Source organism: Podarcis raffonei, chromosome 10 (assembly GCF_027172205.1).
Source record: "Podarcis raffonei isolate rPodRaf1 chromosome 10, rPodRaf1.pri, whole genome shotgun sequence".
NCBI classification, from domain to species: domain Eukaryota; kingdom Metazoa; phylum Chordata; class Lepidosauria; order Squamata; family Lacertidae; genus Podarcis; species Podarcis raffonei.
Window position 1 is genome coordinate 46,261,876 of NC_070611.1, and position 24,007 is coordinate 46,285,882.

The 24,007-nt window shown below is 42.9% G+C and overlaps 1 protein-coding gene across 1 annotated transcript; it reads right to left on the minus strand.

The window, feature by feature from the left end:
• Nucleotides 1-2,924: 2,924 nt before the first annotated feature.
• FAM83F (family with sequence similarity 83 member F) lies at nucleotides 2,925-23,512 on the minus strand. Its single transcript, XM_053405746.1, has 5 exons — nucleotides 22,860-23,512; nucleotides 12,819-12,986; nucleotides 10,537-10,658; nucleotides 9,273-9,979; nucleotides 2,925-3,234 (listed from the first exon to the last, which is right to left on the minus strand). Exons 1-5 carry the CDS (start codon nucleotides 23,403-23,405, stop codon nucleotides 3,170-3,172), a joined length of 1,608 nt encoding a protein of 535 aa, XP_053261721.1. The 5' UTR covers nucleotides 23,406-23,512; the 3' UTR covers nucleotides 2,925-3,169.
• Nucleotides 23,513-24,007: the final 495 nt, after the last annotated feature.

The window sequence follows — 24,007 nt, forward strand, 5'->3', positions numbered from 1 at the left end:
TCTGACTATTGAAGCAGTAGCTATGTAGTGCCATCCAGATGGTTTATTACATTTATATACCACCCTTCATCATAAGATCTCAGGGTGGTTCACAGTTGATGTTGGATTCCAACTCCCACCAGCTCCAGTCAACATGTCTAATCATCAGTGATGCTGGGAGGGGAATCCAACATTTGAAGGGCCCTGGGTTGACTAACGCTGGAGTATTAGATCAGAAATTGATTTGCTGACTGATACATCTATCAAATAGGGGAAACTGGGCTTCAGCAGTCAAATAGAAACAATTCAGGCCTTGTTTGCATGCACATCTGTATGCACCTAAGCATATTTTGAATTGCATTGCAATGCAATGGGTATTACTATCATTCTAAAGTACAATTCCAGTACCACATCAATTTTAATTTCATCTGGGTGTTAAAACATTCAGACACATCAGTCCGTCCCTTCAAATTATCTGTGGCTGTAGAAAAACATGATGTTCAAGATTTAGTTTCACTTCATTTTGTGGTTTCTGCATTTCAACAACAACAAAAGTATCACATTTAAAAATACATATCCACAATCATGAAACACTTTTGAAATCAAGTGGCTTTTTAAGGTCATGAACAAATACAAGAGCCACAAAAAAGTACCTGGGGATAATGGAAACAATTCATGGGACTTGTTCTAAAAACAAAACCAAAACCTACTTGGATTTATAGTTTTTGGAACGCATGATTGAGCCCTGTAAAAACTTAAAATGCACATGGAATTAAAATATAGAATTAGATTTTAAAAATAAATTACCTTTTAAATATAAATTTGCCCGGATGTTTTAATATGTACATATTTTTCAATTGGAGCTACTCCAAATCAAAACAGACTACCTTTTTCAAGGGATTCAAGGCAGTTTTGACACAAGTGAACTGCTTATGTTCAGCAGAGTGAAGGCAGAGGCTGTGACTATTACAACAATAGTTGCATTGATATATTTTTGAAGTACAATCATCCCACTTGGAAGTTAAATGTACTGCGTGCATATACCACGTCTGGCTGAAAGTTGGCCATCTGAATATAGATGGAGAAGTGGGTGAATACCATTGCGGTTTTAATACACCGTTCATCTCCATGGAATCCAGTTTAACTAGCCATTTGTACTGAAGAAGGGAAATCGCTGTAATGAACAGCTTCCAGGCAGAGTACAGCACATGCCCCGCATACCATTAAATCAATGTTGAATAGCACTAATAAATAGATGGTTGGCTAGGCATGAGCTCCCCCACCCGCAACCCCTCAGCCATCCAAACGTAATCCAATTTCTGGAAGACCCCTTGCTATAAAAGCTGACACAGCAGGCAATTCGAAAGCACAGTGTGTGTGACATTTTCTCTTGGATGTATTTCTTACTGAACATTCTCAAACAGAGCTAGCATGTGTGTTAAACAAGGCAAACTCTGCACCTCACTCTCTGCTGATTAGTATTCTGTAACAGACAGGCTGGATACAAAAAGGCAGACAGCCTCTGGTAGGGCCTGAAAGCTACTGTTTAAGGCAGCATAAAGCCACAGAATGACTATAGGACAGCTGTCTGGAAAACAAATGTCCGTATATTGAATTAATCCACTGGGCTTCTATAATGTAGTGTGACTCTGCACTGACAACCTTGACTTTTAAAGCGCTGGAATAAGGAACTGAATTAGGTACTTTTAATCATTTGTCATTATAAATCTGGAGAAAAGTAACGAGATGCAAGGGAAGATTAAATGATTTCATTTATACCAATCTTGCATTGTTTTGCCACCTGCTACTCTTATTAGTGCATCTTTTAAGTTGTGTTTTTTAATAGAGACCATGTAGAATCTCACCTGCACACCTTAATAAGCATCACGTGGCATTATGACCCATGCTTTCATCCAAATAACCATTATAGGGCATAAAATTTGTTTAAATGTCAAGCTCTATATGGAATGAAGAGGAATTGGATATCAATTTCACTGACTCTTTCTTCATTGCCTAGAGCAATCTTAATAGATTTCTGAAGAGGAGAAACAAACATGTACAGAAATCCTTAGGCCGCCACCCCCCAAATGGAAATCAGGAGTCATCAGAGGAAGTGGGGGCAGCACATATAATTTAGTGCATTTTTGTAAGTGTGCAAGTCCCATTAGATTAGTGATGGGCAGGGGGACACGTTACCTCCTGGGCAACTTTCCAGAGGCCACATGTCACTGGTGGGCTCAGCAACAAATGTTAATTTTATGTTTGTTACAGCAGGCTTCAAGGACACATCATTCCAACCAGACAAAAACACTCCAGGAAGGGGGCAAAGCAGGTCTGGCAGGGGGTGTGGCTGGTGAAGGGGTCTGGCCCAGATGGAGAGGCCTGAAGGGTTGCATATGGGCCATGAACCTGAGGTTCTGAACTAGTGCCACTGTACAATATACATGCAGCTCCCAGGTCCTTAGCATAACTGTTTTAGTCCAGGTAGGGAGTTGTGTAGCTCAGCAGAAGGAAGCAGGAGCATAGGCCCAACTCTGTGCCACAGCCGGGAGCATGAGCCCACCAGACCTTCTCTAGCAATTCCACAGCCCCTTCTTGTCTTTGTCACTGCCACATGGTGGCTATCCATACATTAGGATTACAGAAAAGGTTATGGAAGGTGCAGAAGATCTAGTAAATGTTAAAGGTGTGTAGATGATTGGAGATGTTTGGATGTTTGAGAAATGCTGCCTCAGACATACAAAATCCCCAGCTTTGACCATCTTCTCTGGATTCTACCTTTTAACTCTGATTTGTGTTTCTGACTCACAAAATCAACAGCAGTACAGTACAATTATCAACAATATAACCGTGTTCTTCTTAAGCCTGTAACCAAATTTAAGAAGCAACACATAGAAATAGAAAGCACCCCTACATGTATGTCAGCACAGATTTAAACTCCAAACTCCACTTATCACTGTTATTTAATTCATGCTGCTACCTCTCCACATAGGAATCTTCCATGTCATGTGTTTTACTCTGCATGTGCACTTTAGATGGATGTACCAGCTCCGACCTTGACAGTAGAGTGTTGATACAGACCATTGTGAGGAACTTGGGACTGTAGATTTGAAATCAGCCCACAGCTGTATATTCCACAGCCACACTTGTCTCTTTGGGTTCTCAGTTTTCCCGTCGTGTTTTCCTCAGATCATGACACCACACAGTTGGACTGTTTGGCTCTGTCCCCTGAAGGGGAGCTTGGTCTCATTCTTTCTGTATCAGAAAAAAGAAAATGAACCAAATGTTTCCAATTAAAAGATTTCAAGTGTGCTTTTAAAAAAGAAAATTAACACATTCAGGCATACCTTCTCAGTTTTCCTTTTCCCTTCTGCAACTCATGATCCCCACCCACAGCCACAGGAAACATATTCCAGAAATGTTTCCATAGTGAAGGCATTTTTCAAACTATTTCGATTGTTTATTCCCAGTTAATTTACAAATTTCGTTACGCCACAAAATATGGTCTTTTGAGATTATTAACAGAGGTGCAGATACCACCAAGGCACCATGTTTAATTACTAATACTTTTATAGACTTGTATGCATTTGAACAGTTCTTGTAAATAAAGCAGTATTTAAGCATCATATTATATATACAGTTATCAAATGAAGGCCATTGAGAAGGCCAATTCCTTTTTTCAGCATTATTAGAAGCAACATTAACAAAAACGTTTTTTAAAATGCATCTCGTTCAAAGTAAAATTATTTAGATAATTGCAAACTACATTAAGGGTAGTTAAGAAGAATGAGGTAATCACCTCAGGCAGCAGATGCTAAGGGTGGAAGTAGCCTCTCTTGGCTTTCCCACCTAGCTTTCCCCTGCCGTTCTCATCCTCTTTAGCTGGTGCCCTGGAAAAGCAGTCCCCAGTCCCCCTCCCTCTGTGTGCCACAGACAATACCAGTGAGAATCCCCTAACTGGGTGAGTAGGCAGAAAGGCAACCAGTCCAGGAAGCGCTCTCCACCAGGCATTGCATGCGCACACATGCACCACTTTGTTCATGTGACTTATATTTAGACATTATTTACTTGAATAGGTACCAGGACACTGGTCCACGTTCAAAACTTAAGCTTTAGATTCAGCCCTGGTCCTCCACACACACTATATCAACCTGCTCATTTGGCACCTGAGTTGAGCTGTTCTTTTTGTGCTCTAATTGCTACAATCTAAAACTTTTTTCACTGCATACACAGAATGAAAAATTTCAACATACAGAAAGCTTTAATAACCTTCACTTTCGATTATATATCCATACAGGCCTCTGCTATTTTCTAGTTTTATCACTAGGGGTTGCTGCATGCCCTCTGGTCAACTTTAATAAAATGTTACAAATGATAAATGATTTTTTTCCTCTGCTGTGAACTCAATGTTTGAATCTGTGCATGTCTTGTGTTATGCAGATTTCAACGCAAAAGAAACAGACTGCCCATCTCCAAGAAGGATATCAAAATGTATAAACTGAAATGTAAATAAACTTTCGGTGTTACAATTTATACCCCAGTAAAAAAAGGGGGGGAGGGGCTTCTGACCATCGCTTCCACACTAGAATGGCAGAAACCTCAAGCTATCCAACCAGAGTTTCCTCATCTTCCTATTTCCTTTCCTCAACAGCTGGGAACCTCCCCATGCATATTCCAATAGGGGAAACTCTAGTTACATGATGTCTTGTGAGTGATAACCATTCGATGTATACCTAGAAATATTAGCACAGCTTATGCCCTGTTACCCAATTTCCCATCTTCTCAAATACCATCCAGGTCTGGTAGCCAGCTTAATGATTTATACATGACATGTGGCTGGCTTCTCACTTTAGCTTGCTATATGCCATAGGTCTCTCAGGTGCGATAGATTACTTCATTGGCAGTGAAACACAAAGTGCTTTCTTGCACTGGCTGCAAGTATAAAACATTTATGCAAAGGCAAGTGGAGCAAATTCTGAACTGTGGTGATTAGTAGTTTCAACAGCCTTAAGTGGGTTCCTTCCTACTGAAGTATCTGAAATTGTTCGGCTTAGTGTATATTGTATTTTGAGACAACTTCACATCCTGTATCAACTCTGGGATTCCAATTATTGAATTGTATTGCTCTGATGAATTTGTTGTTTGCTTTATTTATATACTGCGGTGTTAGTGATTGCAATGCTTGTTTTTAAAATGCTGCTGTGATTATTGTGAGCTGCTTTGAGCTCAACATTTGTTGTTGGAAAAGCAGAATACAAAGATTAAACCAAAGTCTCTAATCCAGGAGAAGGAAAGCTCAGGCCTGGAGGACAAGTGTGGCTGGAATGGGTACTTAAACTGTGACTATGCCTCTTGTTTGCCTGGAAAGATTGTGAGATGTGGAGGGGGGAAACTTCGGACTACTGCACAGCTCTCCCCTCTCCCACAGTTTGTGCTGGTTCTGCAGCTCCTTCTATTTCATCCTACATGGCCACTGTTAGAGGATAGGCTAGACAGTGAACAGATTTAACTTCAGAGCAGGGGTAGCTAATCTTTTTTGGACTGAGGGCCACACTGACCCAGGGTCAACCCTAAGGGTCAAAACAGCCGTGGCAAGAACTGCCTTCCCAAGCACTACCATCAGCCATTCTACATTATTTGAAAACATTTCATCACCATTCATTGTTCTATATTAAATTCGACAAAGCAGCACCTGTGGAGACTATATGGAAGCAGGCAGCAAATCTTTTATTTAATTTTAAAAGACTATTATTTAATTTTAATGGAAATTTCAGGGGGATATGGGGGCCCCACAAAAAAACCTTCTGGCATCATGCCATCACAGCAGGAGACCCCCCTGGAGTCAACAATAATTTTAAACTCATTTTTTAAAAAACAAATGACTCATTGGGAGTGTCATGATTAAAATGCATCTTGAAACATGGTTTTAGTAACTTGGTAGCCCTAACAAGCAGACGCACTAGGGCCAACTTGTGTATTTGGTAACCTAGGAAGTTAATGCTGGCGAGAGACATTTATGCTTATGATATATTCTTTCTTTATTACATATAATACTTTTTTAAAATGTGTAAAACCTCTCAAATTCAATGCTATCCTTTCATTATTAACAAAGCTGTGTTTGTAACCTAGTTTGAAGCTTAGCTTTTGTAAGATAATCAGCCTTGAATCTGTAGTTACTTCTCAAGGACAATAGACAAGCTTTAGTAGTTGCTTGGAAACCACAGGCATGCATGAAGTTTGTGTGTGAATGGGTTTTGCTAACAGGAAGCATGAAGACCATCAAGTTGGGCCTGTGATGGAAGGTGGCAAAAAGCAGACTTTTGCTATTTTACTATGAGAAATTTTTGTACCCACGCAAATGCGGTCTTGACTATGCTACCACTCAGTGGATTTGTAACTGGCTGACTGACCGGACCCAAAGGGTGCTCATCAATGGTTCCTCTTCATCCTGGAGAAGAGTGACTAGTGGGGTGCCACAGGGTTCTGTCTTGGGCCCGGTCTTATTCAACATCTTTATCAACGACTTGGATGATGGACTCAAGGGCATCCTGATCAAATTTGCAGATGACACCAAACTGGGAGGGGTGGCTAACACCCCAGAGGACAGGATCACACTTAAAAACGACCTTGACAGATTAGAGAACTGGGCCAAAACAAACAAGATGAATTTTAACAGGGAGAAATGTAAAGTATTGCACTTGGGCAAAAAAAATTAGAGGCACAAATACAAGATGGGTGACACCTGGCTTGAGAGCAGTACATGTGAAAAGGATCTAGGAGTCTTGGTTGACCACAAACTTGATATGAGCCAACAGTGTGACGTGGCAGCTAAGAAAGCCAATACAATTCTGGGCTGCATCAATAGGAGTATAGCATCTAGATCAAGGGAAGTAATAATGACACTGTATTCTGCTCTGGTCAGACCTCACCTGGAGTACTGTGTCCAGTTCTGGGCACCACAGTTCAGGAAGGACACTGACAAACTGGAACGTGTCCAGAGGAGGGCAACCAAAATGGTCAAAGGCCTGGAAATGATGCCTTATGAGGAACGGCTAAGGGAGCTGGGCATGTTTAGCCTGGAGAAGAGGAGGTTAAGGGGTGATATGATAGCCATGTTCAAATATATAAAAGGATGTCACATAGAGGAGGGAGAAAGGTTGTTTTCTGCTGCTCCAGAGAAGCGGACACGGAGCAATGGTTCCAAACTACAAGAAAGAAGATTCCACCTAAACATTAGGAAGAACTTCCTGACAGTAAGAGCTGTTCGACAGTGGAATTTGCTGCCAAGGAGTGTGGTGGAGTCTCCTCCTTTGGAGGTCTTTAAGCAGAGGCTTGACAACCATATGTCAGGAGTGCTCTGATGGTGTTTCCTGCTTGGCAGGGGGTTGGACTCGATGGCCCTTGTGGTCTCTTCCAACTCTATGATTCTATGATTCTATTCTAAATGGAGGATGTTCCCATGCATGTGGAGAGAACATTACTGAGACAATTCATACCTGAATCTTTGCAGAGAAGAATGTTGTTTTCAAAAGTCAATCAAATTTCTGGATTCTATGGGACAGAACTTTTGCTTCTCGAGATATATGACTACAAAACAGCTTACTTTTAGGGCTTTATCCACACTTACTTTTCCTATGCGCTTTCCAAGCATGGTGCACATTTTAAAGCTCCTGCACACTTTTTTATTGCTCCAGAGCCTTCCCTGCGAAAATTAACTCTTCAAAGCTGAATTGGAGCAAAAGGCAATCTGCAGAAAACCCAAATTGTGGGGAAGGCTCCAGGTATCCTTGCATTCCTTGTGCAAAAGAAGATTCCCAAACTGAGTGTTTCAGGTCAAGCCTGATCAACTTGGCACACACAGCAAGGCTGTTGTTTAAACTTCACTAACCAGTTCCATCCCCAAACTGGCATATGATGTGGAGCGGGGGCTGTTGGAGACTCACAAAAATGTTTTGAGGGACAGATGCTGCCCATGGGTTAGCCATGTCTGCTTTAGAGGAAGTAGTTAATAGCTACAGGACTTCAGTCATTAAAAGCTACAAAACTGACCACCAGTCAAATTGTTGCACTGCAACTTCCACCATCTCTGACCATTGGGCCTTATTGGTTGGAGCGGATGGAAACCGGAGTCCATCAACATCTGAAGGGCCACAGGTTAGTTCCCTCCCCCCAAAGTTAAGAAGACTAAACAACTGCAAGCCGTACTGTAGCCAGTAATTATAAACAAGAAAGAATTGTTATAAGGGAATTCCAAAAGGCCTCATATAAAGATTCCACAAATGCTGGCTTAGCTTATTACAAGAGACCCTTTTAATGGTTGTTGCTAGCATTTCCCCCTCTAGAATGCACAGCGGGCTTAGGGGACAGGCAGGATACTGCCTCATTTATGCGAGGTTATGAAAAATGCAGAAAAAAACACCACCTGGAGTCTCTTTTAAACACTTGTTTCCTTCTCCAAACCACACTGCAAATGAGAGCTCCAGGGAAGGGAAGTGTGTTCTACTGGGGTTCTGTTCATCAGAGGATAGGGACACATGTGTATACATAGACACACAAACACACAAACACACAAACACACAAACAGACACACACACACACACACACACACACACTAGACGCTGAGTGGATCTGTCTGCTCTGACATGTCTCATTCCCAACCCCATGATAAAATATTTTGCTATTAACAAAACAAAGACGTCAGAATTTCACCCTTCACCTTTGAACAGTGTAAGATAGCAGATTAAATGCATCAAGGTGTCTTATGAAAGAGTCAAACAACATAAGCGGAGTCTATTTAAGCCTCGGCTGGTGCATCCAGGGGCGCATTTTGAATACAAATACCTTCCATGATTGTCACAGCAACTCTCTTCCCAGTCATATAAAGTTAAGTGGCATGAGGCATCTCAGTTTTGCTAATAAACCTACATTACACTCACGCAACACAGAATGACAATCAGCTTCCTTCTTGGAATCAAAATACCTGATTTATGAACCTAATTTATGAAAGAGAGAGAAATGTGAAATTATCCCATTAGCCCCCTAAATTAAACTCATCTAGAAACAAAGCTATCAGACGATGTTAGTGTCAGACTTCAGGATTATACTAATACTTGATATAGCTGCCCTCCTTTCACTCTGCCCATACATTGACTGGTCTATCACCCAGTATAGAAGTTTGGGGATCTGAAAGCAAAATAGAGAAGGGCAAGCTTTTCTGGGGGGAAAAATCCTGAAAGAGTAACTATTTTGTTGGTAAAAACAAAAAATAAAGAGTCTTCCCCAGGATTATTTACCTGAATTAGCCCCACTACTACGGACGCTGACAGGGCGAGGGCTAGCCTGGCTTTCCTTTCCTGTCTTCACAACCACAAAGTCTTCAGCAATATCACTGGCAATAGAACTGGCATCAGCATTGAAGGGTGGTGGCCGCTTGGCCCGTCTGAAAAATCCACTGCCAAACCTCTTGACTGGTTTGGAACCAGCTTCCCCATTGGCAACATCATCTTTCCTGAGGTCACGGATGGACTCCCTGGATTTGGATTTGGATTTTAATAGGGAAAATAGTTTCTGAGGACTCCGGTTTCCTCTGTTCAGGTCCTCAAGTGGAGGCTCAATATCTGGCAGCACTTGCTCCACCGTGATAAGGTCATTCAGAAAAGTTTGTAGTCGCCTATTGGACTCACTTTCCTCTTCCTGTGCTTCTTGAGTCCCTTGTGACTCGTGCCTCTGGCGGGAAGCCCAGCGCATCATTTCCCCTGGGGGAACCGCCACTACCAGTCCATACTTTGGGCTGATGGCCTTCCGGGCCACTGTAGAAGAGGAAAATCCCATTCTCCCGACACCATGGCGGAAAGGGCATGGAAGGTTCAGCTCCTTGTAGAGGTTGACCTCCTCCGAAATAGCATAGAGTTCACGGAATTCAATATCAAACATCTCTACATGCTGCCCGGTCAAGTACAAGACCATGTTTCTGTCTATGTGGGATGAGGTCCATGTGAAACTATCAAACAAGAGATATTGTTGTTAAAAGCACTGCAATCAGAAACAGTTACCCTCTCACATCTAAGCTCATACCATCTAGGAAAACATGTCGTAGTAATCAGGAAGCATATATATTATCCAAGTACATTGGTTAATTTGTAGACGCACATAGCAGAGAAAGTACTGGGAAGATAGACAGGTGACAGTCAAACATTTTTGTCATTTCTGTGTATATCTTTTCTCTTATGTCCCTTCTTCCCCTCTTAATCCTGCTTCATATTGCTCACATACTTCTCTTCCTTTCTACCTTTGTTCTGTGTTTCTTACTCCTTCTACATCCCGCTTTGCTCTCATTCTTCCCAATCTTGTGCATTTTTACTTAGAAACATAGGCAATGTGAGAACAATTCTGGGCTAGGTGAACCTAAGGTCTGACTTCATGTGTGAAACTAGGAACAAATGATTAAGCTAAGTTACGAAAGGATTAGGACACGTTTTGTGTTCCAGTTATCAGAGGGAAAGTTACACGCGTAGCTATATATGTAAAAGGAACGCCCACCCTGAATTAGCAACTGACCTGTATGATCCAGTAAGAACTTTTTCACCATCCACCATCAGGAAGCGTGTAGCCAAGTTGCCTTGGATCTTCCCTGATGGCATGTAGAACCCAGCTCCAGTCACACAACGCACACGGATATTCTGACAGAAAGAAAATGCACAGTATTATTATTATTATTATTATTATTATTATTATATAGTACCTTCATCTGAAGATCACAGAGCAGTTCACAACATACAAAGACAAAATGAGAACCCAAAATACATAATGAAATTAAAATAAACCAATAACCTCCCCTCCCACAAACACATGTAAAAGGTCACAGAATGTTAATTAGCCAAAGGCCTGGTTACAGATAAATGTTTTTGCCTGGAGCCTAAAGATATGTTATGAAGGCACATTCCACAACAAGGGAGCCACTGCAGAAAAAGCCTGTTCATGTGTTGCCACTCTCTGGACCCTTTGTCGAGGAGCCACACAAAGAAGGGCCTCAGATGATGATTTCAGGGTCTGGGTAGGTTCATATGCCGAGAGTTGCCCCTTGGAGTGTTTTGGTCCTGATCCCTTTAAGGTTTTATAGATCAAAACCAGCATTTTGAATTGGGCCCAGAAACTAATTGGCAGCCAGTGCAATTGGGCCAGGATCGGTATAATACGCTCAAACAATCTTGCCGAACAGTGAACAACCTGGCTGCCAAATTCTGACCCAGCTGAAGTTCCTTAACCGTCTTCAGAAAGAAAGGAAGGAAGGAAGGAAGGAAGGAAGGAAGGAAGGAAGGAAGGAAGGTAAACTTGTTTGAGCCTGGAAAAGTAGTTGTCTGGTGAAGAATGAGAACCTTCATGATTAGGAACACCCTAATTTAGGGAAGGTTCTTTGTACCTGAAAAAAGTGGTGATAATTATCAACAATAATAATTTCCATAGTATGCTGAATATAAAAAGTGCTTGACAGTTCTTACTTCATTCCTCTGAACAGTTCTGCAAAAGTAGACAATGGACATTCAAATGTAACAGTTGGGGGAACAGAGGATCAGAGACCATGCATTGCAAAAGGCTGACCAGATCTATAAAGGTGGAAGTCAGTGAACAAAGATGCTATTCAGTCTTAGAAGAAAGCAAGAGCACCTCTTCATGCAATAAAACTTGTGGGAATCTACAGAGAATGTTTAAACTGAAGAAAGAAAGAATCCGCACACCTTTTTTTGCAGAGGGAATGAAGCAAATAGCAGAGCATTACAGAGCACTGCAGCTAAGGCTGCAATGCTGAGGAAAATTATTCAGAAACAATGGCCACTGAAACCAGTGATAATAAATCCTGATGCACATATGGACCTCCATCTTTCTTTTCATACAAAATTGCTGGAAACCACACTCTGCCATCATCTAGCACTGTTCCCAGTGCCATTCTGAAACAATTTTAGAAGCAACTGGCAGCTGGTGCTAAGTATAGAAGCTTGCCTTTCTTTCATGTTAAAAAGGAAAGGAAAAGATGGAAAGGCTGCCTCATAAAGTGGTACTCCACTATCTGAAAATGTTGCAACCTTTGCTCGAGTCCCATTAAGATTACAACAATTCTCCCTGCGTCTTCACTGGAGGACAAAGGTTCCAGTGAAGGTGGAGAAGTGACTTTTGCTCAACCCTGCTTACAATGTAAGTCACGTAACAATTCTATAATAATTTTAATGGGTCTGTGACCATACAATAAATCACTGACTGATTCCATAATTAATAAATAAATAAATAAATAAATAAATAAATAAATAAATAAATAATGAACAACAAGATGTGCATAAAGTCATGAAATGTGAAACAACCACACAAAAAGACTGCTCATTAATAGTTCCTCATCATCATGGAAAAGTGACAAGTGGGGAAGTGCAGGCTTCTGTCCTGGGCCCGTTGTTATCGAGCATCTTTATAAATGACTTGGATGAAGGAATTGAAGGGATGCTCATCCAATTTGCTGATGACACCAAACTGGGAGGGATGGCTAATTCCACAGAAGGCAGAATTGGGATTCAATATGACCTTAACAGTTGGAGAACCAGGTCAAAACTAATAATGAATCCCAATAGGGACAAATGCAAGGTTTTACGCATAAGACAGGAAGAACCAACTGCCCAAAGAGAAGATGGAGGGGACACCTGGCTAGGTGATCAGTGGCAATAGAAGGTGAAGAAAGAATCAAGTCCTCTATCAAGACAATAATTCTTCAATCTACTCAAAATTTATATTAAAACTGTGCTTTGATACCTCTCAGCTAGGATTCTCATTAATCACAGTGCACATCATCAGCTCACCCGGATATAGAAATCACTCAGCTCCATGCCTTTGCACATTTCCAGGAAAAATTTAGAGCCTTCTTCATCCAAGATTATATAAACGGGGATCCGGCGCTTGTATGATGCATCTACGATATCCCGGAAGATGTCCCTGTCAGTGAACTGGTCCATGACTACTGCAATGATCTGGCCACGAACAGAAAGAGAACAAGCAGTTATTTTAAAAAGCAATACTGCAATAAGGCAGCGATTTCTGTCCTTATGCCACCAGGGCTTAGCACATACACCCATGACACGCTACACACTATGAAAAACATATGCTTCAACATATTCAGGAGTACATTATTTGACAGCGTGGTTTTTACTGCCTGAACAGACAAGAAAGCTTGTTAGTTCTTGTTCAGAGCCACCCTAGGGTTTTCATTGAGTGTTCCATGTTGAGTAGTGTCTGAAAAACACGGCATTTGCTCTCATCTAAACTGCATGACCTGACTTCTCACAATGATTTGACCCATTTTCTGGAAGTGACGTACCCACCCACTCCCAAAAACCCAATCTAGTATTCATCCGCCTAATAGGAATCCTAGTCAACACCTAATGCAGGATTTAGTCAAAATATCCCCCACTTTTTTTAACAGTCCTCACCCTCTCATTGAGGTTGAATGTCACAATTGACCAATTTAGCAGTTAATGGTAATAATGAGCTCCACCAATACAGGTGTCCATAACTGAGTGGTAGAGCACATGCTTGGGCATGTAGAAGATCCCAAGTTCAATTCCTAGGATTAGACAGCATGTAATGCAAAAGAACTTGGACTGAGAGCCACTACTCATCAAAGCAAACAATATTGGGCTAGATGGACAGATAGTCTGAACTTCCTGTGGAGGCCTCAAAAATGAATACGGCTGGTTCCATACTGCAGTGGAGATTTTAAAGTATGTCCCCCCCCCCAAAAAAAGTGTTTTTAAATTGCTTCTTTCCTATCTTTGGGTAGTGATATGTAACATTAAGTGGATTTTTATAGAAGTTCTATATACATGTGCGCATAGGTCCCGTGGAATTCAATGTGACTTATACCCAAGTGTAGTGCACATGAGCTCACTTGTTTTTCAGATAAACTACACTATTTTTGGATTAGTAATACTTATTTGAAAGAGCACCTATTTTGCTATATTGGCCCATCCTTAATATCTAAAATACATTGTACAAGTTTGTGTTACAAAAACTGTTTGAACTCAAATACTAGCAACACTACTTATTAGTCCTGCTTTGGGGCAGATTGCCATTAGCTGCATTCTCCTTCTAAATTAGAGGCATTTTCTTTGGAAGTCTTGCCTGCGCAAATCTTGCAGGGCTGCCAATCCTGATGGAGGTCAACTGGGTTTCAGAAAGGTTGGAACTTGTTAAATACTCCCCTTAATGAAGACAGGACCATACAAGCAGAATAGAGGGCCAGCAAGAACAAGTGAGAAACAGGGAGGTGCTCTACAGACCTAGAGGCCAATCTGCACTGCTACATACACTACCTGTTGAGGAAATGCATTACCCTGGAACTTGAAAGCGTCCTAGAGCCCAGACACTGCTTATTAAATAGGATCCCTCTTTCTTTGCTCTGGGGGTTTTGATGTACCCTGCACCACTGGATTCTTACAACAAAGACAACCATCTCTTTTTACGTATTTGGGCGTAGGACTGAGAAACAATGTACTATTCTGCAAGGTATCCATAGCTAAATTACTTAGCCTTTCTAGATTATGTGCAACTCTAACTAGAGCTTGGTGGTGGAACAGCACACATTTTGTAAAGGTGATTCCTCTCATAAGAGGTATAATGGAGTCAGTATGTTTAACAGGCTGGCAGATAATCTGGAAGATAAATCAACAAAAGCAAATGGAGGAAGACAAATTTCAAATGAAAATAATCCAGCACTCCCTCTCTCCGCTTCCCCTTCACTGCAGAACGGTACCCTTCTGCAGCATGTTTGCACTATACCAGAGGGAATGGAATCCCAATTCACCAGAACATTATTTTGAAGATTATCTGAATGGAGGTCTCTGTCTCACCTGCCTGACTGTTTGTGGTGAGTTTATGGCAGTAGGTTTTTCTTTAAGGATATTCAGTTGTTATGGTATTCCTTAACATACCTCAATTCCCCAAAACAGCTCAGATTAAAAATTACTTGCATATGCCTACAAGTGTAGACCAAGTTATTTTATCTCCACAAACTCTGTGATGTAACATTTGTACTTAAGATAATCATAGAACTGTACTCCAACAATGCAAAACATACTACTGTCCTATCCTCTCCAACCCCTTCCCGCTTCCTCAAAATCAGCTCAAGGGGGTTGGTGGACCCTCTAGAGCAGATTGGGGGAGAGGCATAGGAGGAGACGAAATGGAAGTCACATTGCATGAGTGAAACTCCGTATGCTCTTGCACAGAACTGGCTACAACCCATTGAGGTAGAAGAGATTCACAAGTTTTCTAGCATAACTCCCTGCCAATGAAGGAAATTCAATGCTACAACATCTCTGCTTAAAATTCCCTAACGAGGGAGAGTACACCTCTCTCTATGGCAATCTGTTCCACTAAAGGGCAGCTTAAACTGTTAAGGAAGTTCTTCCTAATGTTGAGTTAAAATTCCCTTGTAATTTGAACCTGCTGGCTCCTGCCCTCTGGAGCAACAGAAAATGAATTTGAAGAAAGCTACCAGATCACCTCTTAATCATCTCTTCTCCAGGCTAAACACACCCAACTCCTCCAAACCTTCCTCATAGGACTCACGCTTTAACACAGATAATGGCAGCGAACATCTCAACACTTCTATAGGAGTAAAGAAGAGCCTTAGGATGTGGTAACATGAGCAGTTATTACAAAAGCTGATTGCTCTCTTTAACGCTGGGAGGAGCGCAGAAAGAAGAAATGCCATAGTACTCCCGCATCAGCACAACTGGACGCCTTCATTTGCCCCAGCTGTAACAAAACAGGTCTCTTCTGTATTAGTCTCTACAGCCAGAGCAGGCGCTGTAACTCTCCAACAGCTTGACTTCACTTCTGAAGGCGCACTCTTCCATTGTCTCACGAGACAAACAGATGCCAACCTATTAAGAAAGCTGATTACTCTCTTAAACGTAACCACCTTCAGAATGCTGGGTGGAGATTTTCCCATTTTTTAAAGTCAGCAAAAAATTTTGAAATTATTAAAATGAACACACTGTAAACCAGTGTATCAGTGGCTGAAATATAAAGCATTGCTATGGCTCAAGCAAGAATGATTACTCCAGTGGTAGATATTATATAGCACTGGGAGAGCAGGCGGCAGAAAGAGACAGAAACAATATGGGGATGGAAAGAGGGCTTGGTTTTCAAATGACAGGGTATATTCAGAGGAAAATATTAAGCCCCATTTCCAACAGAAGACAAATTGAGAAGAGTTGGAAAAATTATAGAGTTGAAGGGAGGATGCAACCTTTCCTGGTATCCAAGTTGACTCTAGGCAGTTTCCCAATGCTTTGCAAGTACTTCACTAAGACTGTAATCTACAAATCATCCATTCTTAAAGCCATGAAAAAATTAGCTGCATCTGACATTCATGTAACATGAAATCCTCTACATTTTTTTGCCACTGGTCTGCTTCCCAGGAGACTTGTGTAGCCAAAAGGTCATGCATCAGATGAGCAGACCCGAGACTGAAAAATCTGAAGAGGAAACCTTTAGTATACTGAGAGTTAATGTGTTCCATTTTAAAATTCCATAGCGTCTATATAAAAACTCTTACTAAAGCCATCAATAAAACAGCATTCACAGAAGGTGGAAACAGACTCAGACATAATATTCCAGTCTCCATCCAGTGATCGCAGGTGGGGTTTACTTATGATAACAAATGAGTCTTTAAGGCCTCCCCTAAAGCCTGAAGTATAGCTGCCCACTGCAGCTCTACTGAAAGGGAGTTCCAAAGGCAAGCAGCCAGTGCAGAAAAGGCAGAGCCAGCCCAAGACATTTTGGCTCCTGAAGCAAATCACAAAATGGTGCCTCCTCCCAGTCAGGGAATAAGGAGTATGTGAAGATCTACATCAGGAAGAAGGATGGAAGAAGACCAGCAACACCTCCTATTGACCAACAGGCCACTGTAGAGGCAGCATGGGAGGGGCGCGCTGCTGAACAGATGACAGATCCAACCAGCAGCAGGAACGGGCAATACAGTCCTTGGAGGCTATACCTGCTGCCCCCGTGGATGCAGCTGCCTGAGGTGGTCGCCTCACCTTGCCTCATGGGTGGGCCAGCCCTGAAAAAGGCCATCTCTCTTGTGAATGCCCACCTCACAGACTTCGAAAGCAGACACACCAAGAAATCCTTTGATTAAAATCTCAATGTGCAGGCAGGAACCTATGTATATATGTATCTATGGCTACAAAGCAGATTTTTAAGATGCAATGGCACAGTTCAATGAAGGGAAATATGTCAGCGGTAAAGTACATGATTTGCATGTATGAGGTCCCACCTTCAACTCCTGGCACCTCTGGATTGGGGAGGGAAAGTTTCTGGTCTCAAATCCTGGAGAGCTACTACCAATCAGTGCAGAGGAAACTGAGCCAGATAGACCACTTACGTGACACGGTAAGACATCTCGAGTTTATTTTGATTACTAATGAAGTGGCAAGAGATACACAGAGGCTTCACTGAGCACCGGTTTAATAACACTAAACTTCATCGGTGCACAGTTAATGGAAAAGAACTCATTCCATGAACTTTACTTTGCATTTACTGGCTTCTGAAAATTTCTGGGGCATACAGTTTATTTTTGCATTAGCTGCAATAAATGAATTTCCATTCAGAGCAGAACTCTAGCCTCCTCAGTCTCAATTATAAGATCAGAGAAGGTCCCTGGAAGCATGCAGTGTCCTAGGGAAAGGCAAAGTAACTCCACTCTCCTGGCCAACAACAAGCATGAGAAACCAAAGTATGTCTGGCACAGCCTACACTGACCCGTCCACTGTACAGACCCAGCAGAGACAAGCAAGAGTTAAAGCACCTCACTTGTCTAAACAAGTATGGAACAATACTCTCAGGTCCTGACAATGAAAGCTCTCTGGAAATGCCTCCAATGACACTTGAGAAGGAAGCCAGGAAATCTGAACAAGGATCAAAATAATCAGGAGGCAGAGAGAAAGGTACTGAGAATTCCCAGTCCTGCTCTCCCTGTCATGTTCCAAGAGTGAGGAGGGGGCAGGGCTAAGCCAGCTTTGGGTTTGTTGGATCCTGAGACTGTCTTAGTGCTGCCACACAATGGCATCAGGCCTCATCACACACCAGCCAGGAGCTGGTGCAGCAATTGGGTCCCGACCCTACCCTCTGCCATGGCCACAATGAGCGGCACGACTGCAGATGCAATGGTGGTCCCACCACTTTGGCCTTAGTTAATTAGTTAATAATACACTGTAGTCATGAACATAGTATATCCATTGCCAGGTTTGTACAAATTTATATCCTGACATGGATAACCAGCATGTTTTCTCTAATGACCTTTCAGGTTTGGATTAAATGGGCAATGATATTAATTAGCACCAGGCTTGTCCTTGCTTAAACCACTACAGTATCATCCAGTCTTTAGGATCAAAGGGATAACTTAGGATATTGTGTCATGGAAATCCTGTAAACTATGTCGCTTAATGAGTTATTATACAGAAACAGTTCCCTTTCTATAGCTGATATGAAACCATATAGAGGTGATAAAACCTTTCCCTGGCTACTGGGCTGTCAGCTGAGGTCCTTTCTCATCCCACTACTAAAAGAGATGACACTAGGTAATGAACTCCTTTTGAACAATCAGTTAAAGACATGACACAGGCACTGGTCTCTATATTGTACTTATAAAATTCCTTATTAATGTCTCTTTTGGGGCCCAGAGTCAAAAGTTATGGTGGAAATCCAGTTGGGACATACAGAAGTTTGTAGTCACAAACTCAGTAACCCTCTTTCAGGTTGGTACATGGTTAGTACCTTACTCAACGACAGCTCTCCTTTGTGCACCCAGGTACATATTCATAGTGTTGGAGGGGCTGCTGTGCAGGTGGCACATATAAGCATGTGGGCTGGCTGATTTTTGGAATAAGATGTTTGCTGAGATCTCTTTGATAACTAAACAAATTATTGCTCCATCTTTCCACCTGGCACTTTTGAACCTGTGTATGGAAACAGCAGGATCTGAAAAGCAAATAACTTATCTCTTAAGCCTTACCAATTCTCCAAGAATTTTCAAAGACAAAAGCTCTGAGATTACACCTGCAAGCTCCTTTAGTACCTTTGGGTGCAGCCCATCAGTCCCTGGAGATTTGAATTCCTTTAAAGTACTTAGGTGTTCACTTACCACCTCTTTTCCTATCTTGGGCTGTAACTCTCTCCTTCCATTGCTTATTCTGTTATGGAATTAGATTAATGAAATGGAATTAGATTAAATTGAGTCCATTAATTTCAGTGGGTCTACTCTGAATATGGCTTGGCTACCAACCAATCAAAACAAGATTACACACCCAAGGGTGGATACAATAGTAATTTTCATGTACTGTATATACAATTGCATATTGGATCACACCTTTAAAATTCATATGAATTAATTAATCTAGAACTCTATACTAACAATTGTGTAATTAGAATAGAATACTTACTACACAATCCTGACAGTCTCCAGGAAAAGGATGTCTGAGGTGTTACTACTCTGTCTTATGTGAAGCTGAGTAAGCAGTGCATGCTCAGTATTTAGGCCTAAGACTGCTATCCACAAAACACATACATCAGAGTACTCATACTTTTATGGAATACAGTTTAATTTTAACTATATGAGTAGCACAAATTTGCAGATGACACCAAACTGGGAGGGGTGGCTAACACCCCAGAGGACAGGATCACACTTCAAAATGACCTTGACAGATTAGAGAACTGGGCCAAAACAAACAAGATGAATTTTAACAGGGAGAAATGTAAAGTATTGCACTTGGGCAAAAAAAATGAGAGGCACAAATACAAGATGGGTGACACCTGGCTTGAGAGCACTACATGTGAAAAGGATCTAGGAGTCTTGGTTGACCACAAACTTGACATGAGCCAACAGTGTGACGCGGCAGCTAAAAAAGCCAATGCAATTCTGGGCTGCATCAATAGGAGTATAGCATCTAGATCAAGGGAAGTAATAGTGCCACTGTATTCTGCTCTGGTCAGACCTCACCTGGAGTACTGTGTCCAGTTCTGGGCACCACAGTTCAAGAAGGACACTGACAAACTGGAACGTGTCCAGAGGAGGGCAACCAAAATGGTCAAAGGCCTGGAAACGATGCCTTATGAGGAACGGCTAAGGGAGCTGGGCATGTTTAGCCTGGAGAAGAGGAGGTTAAGGGGTGATATGATAGCCATGTTCAAATATATAAAAGGATGTCACATAGAGGAGGGAGAAAGGTTGTTTTCTGCTGCTCCAGAGAAGCGGACACGGAGCAATGGATCCAAACTACAAGAAAGAAGATTCCACCTAAACATTAGGAAGAACTTCCTGACAGTAAGAGCTGTTCGACAGTGGAATTTGCTGCCAAGGAGTGTGGTGGAGTCTCCTTCTTTGGAGGTCTTTAAGCAGAGGCTTGACAACCATGTCAGGAGTGCTCTGATGGTGTTTCCTGCTTAGCAGGGGGTTGGACTCGATGGCCCTTGTGGTCTCTTCCAACTCTATGATTCTATGATTCTAGTGTAGTGGTTAGAATATTGGGTTAGCTCAGTGGTAGACCTCTGCCTTGCATACAAAAGATCCCAGGTTTAATCTCTGGCATCTCCAGGTAGGGCTGGAAGGACTCCTGCCTGAAATCTTGGCAGAGGAGCTGCCAGTGAGTATAGACAATACTGTACAGGCTAAATGGTCCAATGGTTCTGACTTGGTATAAGGCAGCTTCCTATGTTCCTAGTATCAAGAAGGTCAGGACTTGAATGCCTGCTCAGACTCATGAATGTCAATGGGTGACCCTGGCCCAGTGCAATCCACTCTGTGTTTTGAATAGAATTGTAATAAATAGAAGGAGCTTGGAGATCAGAAAGTTCAATTCCCTGCTTAATGAAGGAATATTGAAACTACTGTACAGTATCTCTGACAGAATGCAGTAGTCTCTACTCAGGTGTCTCTAGGGAAGAAAGTATGTGTTATCGTATTCAACAGCATCTACTGAAGTAAGTGTGCACAGGGTCGCAGACTTATTCTCTCAGTCTAGTGGAGTTCATGGGATATCAAAGGTGGTGGGGAGAACCACATATGACACTCTGAACAACAACAACAACAACAACAACACTACAAATGTAGTAGAAATAATAAGTTCATTTGTGGTATTTTAACGCCATACAAGTCAAAACAGAATCTAGAGCCTTCAAATAGGTCATAATGATTAAAATTGGCTCCTCTAAGTACCAGTTATTATAATTTTAGGAAGTTCTTAAACATACTATAAGCAAATTGTCTAGGAATATTTACTTCTGAGTAATTTGCAGGGTGCCCTTAAAGTTGTTAGTTGCCCTCTATTAAAGAGGACATTTCAGCCAGTTTTCCTGTCTAGAACCTATTTTATATTTCACACTTCCTCAGACTGTCTTTTACTTCAGTGCTCTTCAAAACTTCCAGGATTTTCCCTATATAAAAAAATGCCTTTTATGACCAATGTCTTATGACTTAGTCTGCTCATGGCTAGGCCTATTTACAAGAAAATAAAGTCCACTAAACTCAGTGTATTTAAGTGTGTCTAAGACTGTGGCCCAATAGAAGACTAACAAGTAAGGATGCAGTCCTTGACACAGTGGCGTAGCGTGGGTTGTCAGCACCCGGGGCAAGGCAAGTAATTTGTGCCCCCTAACCCGTGGATTTGCGCCCCCTAACCCCCAGATGTTGCGCCCGGTGCGGCCGGCCCCCCCTGCACCCCCCACGCTACGCCACTGCCTTGACATACATGCACCACAATCCTAAAACACAGAGAAAGCAGCGGAGATATGTGTGAGTAGCTGCTGGATTTTTCCCAGCAGTCCTTGGTGTATTGGCTGGAGTATCATTTACTCCAAATAATCCAGTTTCTCCCCCAAAGAATCCTGGGAGCTATATTTTACCCCTCACAGAGCTACACTTCACAGCACCCATAAACTACAGTTCCCAGGATTCTTTGCAGGAAAGCCATGACTGTGTGATAGTCTGATAGTAAAGAGTGTTTTAAATGTATGGTGAGGATGTGAGGACTTAGAAGACCTAATATCAAGTCTCTACGCAGCCAGGCTCACTAAATAATCTTCAGCCACTCGCCACTTCTAGGCCCACCCTAACAAAGTGTTGTGAGGTATTAAGGAAATGGGGAAAACCCATTAGAGGAAGTAAGGGATAAAAGTGCCATAAAACAAAGTAAGCAGGAAGGGCACAACAATGGCTGGTTAGTACACCTGTAATTCATTTCAACGTGACCTGAAGAGGAGAGCACAACAGATTGTAGATTTATGGTTATTATCAAGTGCCCTTCCTCTGAAGAGGGCATGTGATTGCAGCTTATATTCTGCAGGAGAAATCCACATGGCATAATGGAGGAACTTCTTGGATGAAAAACTCAAAATACAGGACACTACAAAATCATGTTGGGGCTTGTCCTGTGGAGTTGGGTCGTTCCATAATAAGGCATATCTATGAGGTCCCTTGGGCTGCGTTGCCTTGCAGGGGCTTGGACCAGACGACCCTCAGGGTTCCTTCCAACTCTACAATTCTATGAGAAAGGCAACCCTTTAAAATAAACTAAAAAGTTGCCTGTTAGCAGAAGAAAGTGCTTGTTTATTACGGAAGGAGAAGCGGCCTTGGGTCCTGAAGGGCTGAAAACGAACGTTGCCCTAAGTAAGAAGTTTCCTCTTGACGCTTCAGTCCCCTTTCACCTAAAAACACTCAGAAGTGACGCGGCCCCCTTAATCCGCGCTTCTAAAGGCACGAAGCAGGCGGCTGTGGAGGCCTCCGAAGAGGCGCGCCTTCCCCTCGCGGCCTCCGAGGGTCTCCCAGGCGAGATACCCACCTTCTGCGCCTGCTGGATCATTTCGCGCGCCACTTGCTTGACGTGAGGCGCGTTGTCTTCCTTGCGCGGGTGCGTATACAGCCCGAGGCGGCTGACTCCCCGGTAGAAAGTGTTGGTCCAGCCCATGTCCAGCGGTGGGATCTCGGTGTCGGACCTCTCGGGCCAGTAAGCCAAGGACAGGGGCTTCCCCGAAGGGCCGACCACCGGCTTGCCGCCCTCGAGGTGGGCATCGTAAGCGCGCCAACCGCCCCGCAAGGCCTGCAGCTCCCGGCTGGAGAGGAAGTCTCGCAGCTGGTCCTTCTTCAGGCGCTCCTTGTACGCCTTCTCCCCCTTGGCCAGCAGGACTTCCAGCGCCCTCCGCTGCTCCTCGCTGTAGTAGTAGCGCGGGTGGTGCTCGCTGACCCGCTCGTTCACGTGAGCGTCGTCCAGGCACAGCAGCTGAGAGTCCGCCATTCTCCCGCCGCCCCGCCGCCGCAGCCACGGCTCCTTCAACTGCCGAGCTGCCAACGACACCTGGAGCCCAGCGAGGAGGGGAGGAGCCGGCATGTCCCGCCTCGCCTCACCTGGGCCGGCGCTCGCCTCCAGCAACGCGCTGCGCGGGAGCCGCGAAGTCAGCAAAGGGCCGCGGGTTGAGGCGCGCGTCTCATGCTCCGCGTGGGAAGACCCAAAAAGGGAAGGAGAAGCCAAGCGCGCCCCGCTGCGCTCCAGGGCTTTTTTTAGCCTGACTTCGGCCCTTCTGACTTCTTATTTTGGCCAAGACTAGAGGGACGCTGACATCCACACACCATCAAAATTTAATTCATATATTCAATTATTATCTGGCCTGTTACTTTTACTGCTCTCTTAAAGGATTTTCTTGTAATGTGAAGTTGTACTTTATATTTGTACGTGTTCTGTGTTAAGCCAATTCAGGAGAGCTCTGTCCTAAGAGGTGGGGTGGGTGGGTGTGTTATGCATGAAAGCAGTTCATATTTTATTATTTACTTGTTGACCCGAGAGTGTTTTTAACCTGCTCGCCAGCCAAAAAGGCACCCAGAGCAACTGGCATACAATCCGTTAAACAAAGACAGTCCCTGCCTGCAGGCTTAGTGCAGTCAAAAGGACGCAGCACGAAAGGAAAAAAGGATGTGGAAGGGAGAAAAGCAAAT